Here is a 5,896-nt window from a genome sequence, read left to right as displayed (position 1 = left end):
CCGCGCCAACGCGGCACGCTGCCCCATGAGCGTGCTGCACCGCGTGTGCCCGCCGCCGTCCCCTGCACCGCAGCCTTGCTGTCTGCACCTGTACAGCCACCTCACGGATCTCGGAGGCGCCTTCTCCTCCTGGGAGGTCGTGCGCCAGCACCAGGGCGAGTTGCGCCGCAGCGCTGTGGCCTGCGCCTGGAAGAACAAGAACCGGTGGGTGCCGGAGCCGGCGAGGGTCTGGCGGGCGGAAGGAGCGGCAGGGTCCGCGCCAACAGGCTTTTCCCCCTCGCAGGTACCTGCCCGTGGTGGGGCACATGGACGGCACGCTGTCAGTCCTGGATTGGCTGTCCTCCAAGACTGTCTTCCAAACGGAGGCGCACAGCCCGGGCCCGGTCGTCGCCATCGCATCCACCTGGAACAGCATCGTGTCTTCGGGTCAGTAGCTCCCCTGCCAACGGTCAGGCCGCCACAGAGCCCCCTCCCCTCCGACGAGGCCCAGCCAGGCTCCGCTGCCCACAGGTGGGGATCTGACGGTGAAGATGTGGCGCGTCTTCCCCTACGCGGAGGAGAGCCTGAGCCTGCTGCGCACCTTCTCCTGCTGCTACCCGGCCGTGGCGCTCTGTGCGTTAGGCAGACGCGTCACCGTGGGCTTTGAAGACCCAGACAGCGCTACCTACGGCCTGGTGCAGTTTGGCCTGGGCGACAGTCCGCGATTAGACCACCGGCCCCAGGACGACCCCACGGACCACATCACCGGTGAGGGGGCAGCGCGGGTGAAGCCCAGCTCCTGCCCCGCTCGGTTCCTGACCCTGAACCCTGCCCCCAGGCCTGTGCTGTTGCCCCGCGCTCAAGCTGTATGCCTGCTCCAGCCTGGACTGCACCGTTCGCATCTGGACCGCTGAGAACCGCCTCCTGCGGTAGGCTGGGAGGTGGGGAGGGCTGGGGTCCCCTCCCTCTGCCTCCCACCAGAGCCCAGTGGCTGGACTGGGTGGAGAAGGCCTTGTCCCTGCTGAGCCTCGGTTGCCCTGGGTCCCCTCCAGGCTCCTGCAGCTGAATGGTGCCCCTCAGGCCCTGGCTTTCTGCAGCAACAGTGGAGACCTGGTGCTGGCACTGGGATCCCGCCTCTGCCTGGTGTCCCATAGGCTCTACCTGCCTACATCCTACCTAGTTAAGGTGTGTGGTGAGGACAGAGTGAGCAAGGTGGGCCCCTCACCTTGCCCACCTTGTGGGGGCAGACCTGGGTTCCCCCAGCCAGGGATACAGGTTCCTTCCCCTATTCAGAAGATGTTCTGGAAGGTCCCAGACATGGTGGATGACCCTCCGCTGCCGCTGACGAGCCAGGAATCACTGACTTCCACCCAACTGCAGAGGCTCCGCAACCTCCATGGGGCAGCCAGCCTCAGGCCCCATACAGGCCTGCTCAACCCTCCTGGAGGCCCCCCTTTCCCACCCTGGGTGAGTGCCTGGCTGTGTGGGGCCCTCTGGAGCTGATGCAAGCCTGCCTGAGCCCTGGCACACCCATTTGGGGTCAGTCCCTGTCCCAGCTTCTGCCCCAACCCACTGACATGCCACCCAGCATCCCACCTGTGCCTGTCCCTGTTTGCAGCAAGGCCTTGTCTCTCATCCATCGTCCGAGGGCAACATCTCGGCCCCTGGTGCCGAAGGAGGTGGGGTGGGTCCTCCTTAACCCGCCCTGCCCAGGCTCAGGCCCCAGCCTTCAGCCCTGGGGCAGGCCTGGGATCCCTGTGGTTGTCTGGGCAGCGCGTAGCAAGGCTCAAGGAAGAGCAGACTGATCCCTGAACCCTGACTCAGGACTTGGCCGCCCTAGTGGCCCGGGACCGAGACCTTCAGCAGTTGAGGCTGGGGCTGCTGGTCCCAGCAGCCCGGCCCCCACCCTCCTGGCAGCAGCGTCAGGAAGGCTTTGACAATTACCTCCGTCTGATCTATGGCTCTGGCCTGCTGGTAGGTGTGGGGTCTCCCCCAACCCAGTCCTGACCCTGGCCCCTCCTCTCCACCCACCCCTCCCACTTGATCTCTGATGGTCTGTCTGCTCCTGCTACCCTCCCAGGGCATGCAGTCTGGAAGGGAGTCCCAGCGGTGGAGCACTGGGACCCTCACAGTAGAGAGAGAGACCTGGGATGTGTGTGCCCTACCCCAAGCTGCCCACTGTCTTGCCTGGGGTGAGGTCAGCACTGCAGCCCAAACAGTGCCAACAGCCCTGTCCCCACAGGACCTGGGGGCCCTGGGCCAGCACTTCTCCCAGCCTCCCCGAGTCACAGTGCCAATCCCACCCACCCACCGTAGGGTGCACAGCAAGGCATCCCAGGTAAGGCTTCCTGTCTTCCCACATGCCCGCTGGGCCGCCATGGCCCCTCTGCCACCCTGTGACTCCTCCTATACCCCCAGCTTCTGGCCCGCTCCTCACTGAGCCACTACCTGGGTCTCAGTCTGGATCTGCAGCTGCAGTTGGAGCAGCTCCGAGGGAGGACGACCGTAGCCCTGGACCTGCCATCCTCCCACCTGCAGTGCAGGGTGAGGGATCCAGGCAGGTGGGGTACCACCTTCTGAGGGGCAGAGCTGCAGGGGCACTGGGGGCTGTGTTGTTCTGAGCCCCCATTCCATCCCCCAGATCCCACTGCTGCCAAAGAGACAGCCCAAGGAGCCTCTCTCTAGCCTCGGAGGCTTCTTTCCTGCCGCCATGCAGCCCCACAAGGTGAGACCCCCATCCAGCTCCTGGAGAGCCACTCCTCTCCAGGCATCACTCTTGTGCCTGCCATCTCCCCTTTGCTACAAATCTTTGTGTCCAAATCTGACCCAAGGGCCATGCCCACCTACAACCAGAGGGCCAGGCTGCAGCCTCCCACGCACCCCTCACCCCTCACCCTTCACAGTCTGTCTAACCCTGTTCCAGTACAGCTGTGTTTGTGGCCACAGACTCCTTGCTGCTCTGGGAGCTGACATCAGGCAAAGCCAGGCCCCCAGCCGGTTACGCCACACACACTGCTTTCCCCCGTGGAGGCTGTGGAAAGGCAGGTCCCCTAGAGACTTTTCCTGGAAGACCAGAGTCCCTGCCCTTTAGAGGAGCAAAGTCAAGGGAACCTGGCCCTTCAGAATCCACTGTCTTCCCACCCTCACATACACCAGGTGCCCAGGCAGGCCTCAGCCCTTCCCCCAGCCTATGCCTGGCACCATCACTTGCCCAGGTGGATTATTGACTCTTTGGACCTGGGTACCATCATCAAGCTCTTCGCTGCCCCCTCTCCAAGCTCCTTCCTTCCTCCCTGGCCCCTGTGCTTCTTCTAGACTTTCTTGCCCCAGGGCTGGGCCAAGTCCTGTGAGGAGCTTGTGGGGTGTCAGGGCCCCCGGAAGCTAGCACTTCCCCAGGTTTCCCTTCTCATTTGTCACAGCTGACGCTCACTGAGGGCCTCGCCCCTGGTATCTCAGGGTTCTCCTGCCATCTGTGTTGAGAGTAGGGGTGCCAGCTCAGTCAGCTGTCGGAGGCCTGGCAGCAGAGCTGGACTGGCAGCTGAGGGGCTCTGAGAGGTTATACAGGTGACCAAGGTGGTGGCCAGGCTGGGGGAATCCAGGTTCTCAGCATTCCCTGCTGTGCCCACCTCCAGTACTGCCTGAGGCCTATCTGCTTCCCCGGCTATGTGCCCAACTCTGTGGTGCTCCAGCAGATGTGGCTAAATGCAGAGGTCAGCGGCCTCGGATCCCTGACTCAGCTCGCCTCCCAGAGAAAGCTCAAGGCAAGGGATGGGGCTGGGGACTTTGCTGGTAGGGGAGGGCTCTGCTGTCCTTGCAACCTATCAGGCACCACCTCTTGCCCCTCTGCAGCCAGGGGCAAGCCAGGATGCCCTGTGGTTACAGCACCCCAGGCCATCCCAAGCCCAGTGGCAGAGAAAGCTGCTCCAGTGGCTGGGGGAGAAGCCTGGAGAGGAGGAGGAGAAAGATCAGAAGGAAGAGAAGGAGAAGGAAGAGGTAGAGGAGGAGCTGGACCGGGCCTCGGCTTCCCTGAGCCCGCACTCCAGCCAGCAGCCAGATTCCTGGGAACTGGAGGATCAGGTAGAGGCTCAGGCAGGGGCCCCAGGCCACCATGGGAGGTGGGCTTACACTGAGACCCAGACAGGTGGGACCTGCAGCCACTGCTGCTCCACTAGAGTGCTGTGGACTGGACCCAGGAGCCCCGGCAGCGCACCTGCGAGACTGCCAGGACCCACCCTCATCACTGGCACCGTTATGGGAGTTTGCTTTCGGATGAGCATTACGGGCATCTGCCCAAGTTTCTGCACTTCTTCATCTACCAGACCTGGTTCAAAGAGTTGTTCCCCGTCTTCAACCTGCAGGTTGGAGGGAATTGAGGATGCCTGAGAAGCATGGGTTAGGGTGAGGGACAGGGGAGAAGGTAGGGGCTGGCTTGGGTGTGACATGGGAGCAGGACCTCAGTATGCTACCCTGCAGGCATACCCGGAGGCGGGCACGGTGGAGGGCCTGGCCTCGCTGCTGGTGGCCCTGCTGGAGGAGACCACGTGGGTGGACCGTGTGCACATCCTGCAGGTGCTACTGAGGCTGCTGCCCAACATAGGCAGTGATCTCCAAGGCCAGCTGCAGGGCCTGCTCATCTACTTGCTCAACCTGGACCAGCCCCCCAGCCTCCAGGTGTGCCCCTTGTCCTGCCCCCAGTCTTCCTTCCTGCCCACCCGCCCTCAGCAACCACATCCCCTCCGCCTGCCTCAGGACCAGACCCAGAAGAAGTTCGTGATGCTGGCGCTGCAGCTGCTCCTGGCCTGCTCCCTGGAGTCCTGGGATGTGGTGCTGGAGCTCATGTCCTACTTCCTCTACTCTCCAGTGCGTTGCCGGTGAGTCACGCTCTGGCCCAGCCTTCCCTGCCACTGGGAAGGCCTCTGGACAAGCCACATGCATCTGTCCCAGGCCAGAGCTCAAGAAGTTGCTGCACGGGCTGGGCCTTCAGGACCCGGAAGGCTTCCTGTTCCAGGAGATGATGACCTGGGTCCAGAGCCCCGACCTGGACTCCAAGGCTGGCTTGCGTACTCGCTGCTGCCAGAAACTGGAGGACATGATCCAGCAGCTTCAGGTTGGGCTGGTGGGGGCCGGGGGTGCCTTGGGAACCCTGTTGCCTTCTCTGGCTTTCTACAAGTCCTGGGATCAAAACCAACTGAGGCCACGGGCCCCTTGCCTTGCCGAGTCCTGGGCCTCCAGCCTCCCTGCCCTGAGCATCTCTGGAGATTTCCCTGCACAGGTGGAAGTCAACAGGGGGTGTCTGGCCCTGGGTGTTGAGCCAGGGACAGCCCTGGGACCTCCTTGTCAAGGGAGGGGCAGCCCCTGCCTTGGGCTGAGGGTCGGGCAGAAGGGAGTTTCAGTGGCCATGGGGGTGCTCAAGGAGCCAGGGTGCTTGGCTGTGGGTCACCTCCCCACAGATGGAAAGCTTGCAGCCACTGTCTTCAGCCACGTTGCTGGTGGTGCTGCCCAAGGTCTCCAAGACCTCAGCACTTTCCTCTCCTCCCAAGGAGACCCCATCGCAGACTTCAGTGGTCTCTGGGGCACCCACGCGCACCTCCGTGGTACCCTCGGGCACCTCCTGGTCGCCCTCCAGCGTCTCCGGGAGGCTCTCGCAGGTCTCAGAGGTGCCTCTGATGGTGGTCTCGCCTGCGGAGCCGCCCTCTCTCTCCCCGGAGCTCCAGGCCCAGCGGACGCTGGCACCCACGCGCAGCTGGGGGACCCGCCAGCTCCGTCTCGGAGTGCTCTCCGAGACGCTGAAGAGCTTCTGCCTGGAGCCCGAGGCCGGCCTGGGCCCTGCTGGGCCTGCTCAGCTGCCCGAAGAGCCGCCGCTGCTGGAGGAGACCGACTGGTCGCACTCGCAGCTGCTGGACTTGGGCCCCATAGA

The 5,896-nt window shown here is 63.8% G+C and overlaps 2 protein-coding genes across 2 annotated transcripts; both read left to right on the top strand.

Moving 5' to 3' along the window:
* Positions 1 to 6: 6 nt before the first annotated feature.
* Positions 7 to 1,696, top strand: LOC105508978 (WD repeat-containing protein KIAA1875-like). The gene is made up of 6 exons (XM_011938035.1): positions 7 to 204; positions 284 to 426; positions 511 to 747; positions 818 to 908; positions 1,060 to 1,164; positions 1,273 to 1,696. The coding sequence occupies exons 1-5, from the start codon at positions 26 to 28 to the stop codon at positions 1,157 to 1,159; spliced, it is 750 nt and encodes a 249-aa protein (XP_011793425.1). The 5' UTR covers positions 7 to 25; the 3' UTR covers positions 1,160 to 1,164; positions 1,273 to 1,696.
* Positions 1,254 to 5,891, top strand: LOC105509102 (WD repeat-containing protein KIAA1875-like; the record flags this gene model as incomplete). Its single annotated transcript, XM_011938210.1, is given in 12 exon segments — positions 1,254 to 1,658; positions 1,804 to 1,953; positions 2,060 to 2,317; positions 2,398 to 2,523; positions 2,621 to 2,704; positions 3,612 to 3,689; positions 3,829 to 4,056; positions 4,152 to 4,337; positions 4,453 to 4,650; positions 4,729 to 4,850; positions 4,924 to 5,086; positions 5,520 to 5,891. Coding segments are annotated over 12 exon segments (2,370 nt in total), but the record flags the coding sequence as incomplete, so codon positions are not given.
* Positions 5,892 to 5,896: the final 5 nt, after the last annotated feature.

Source organism: Colobus angolensis, unplaced genomic scaffold (genome assembly GCF_000951035.1).
Source record: "Colobus angolensis palliatus isolate OR3802 unplaced genomic scaffold, Cang.pa_1.0 Scaffold17, whole genome shotgun sequence".
Taxonomy (NCBI): domain Eukaryota; kingdom Metazoa; phylum Chordata; class Mammalia; order Primates; family Cercopithecidae; genus Colobus; species Colobus angolensis.
This window is presented reverse-complemented; position numbering and strand designations above follow the sequence as displayed.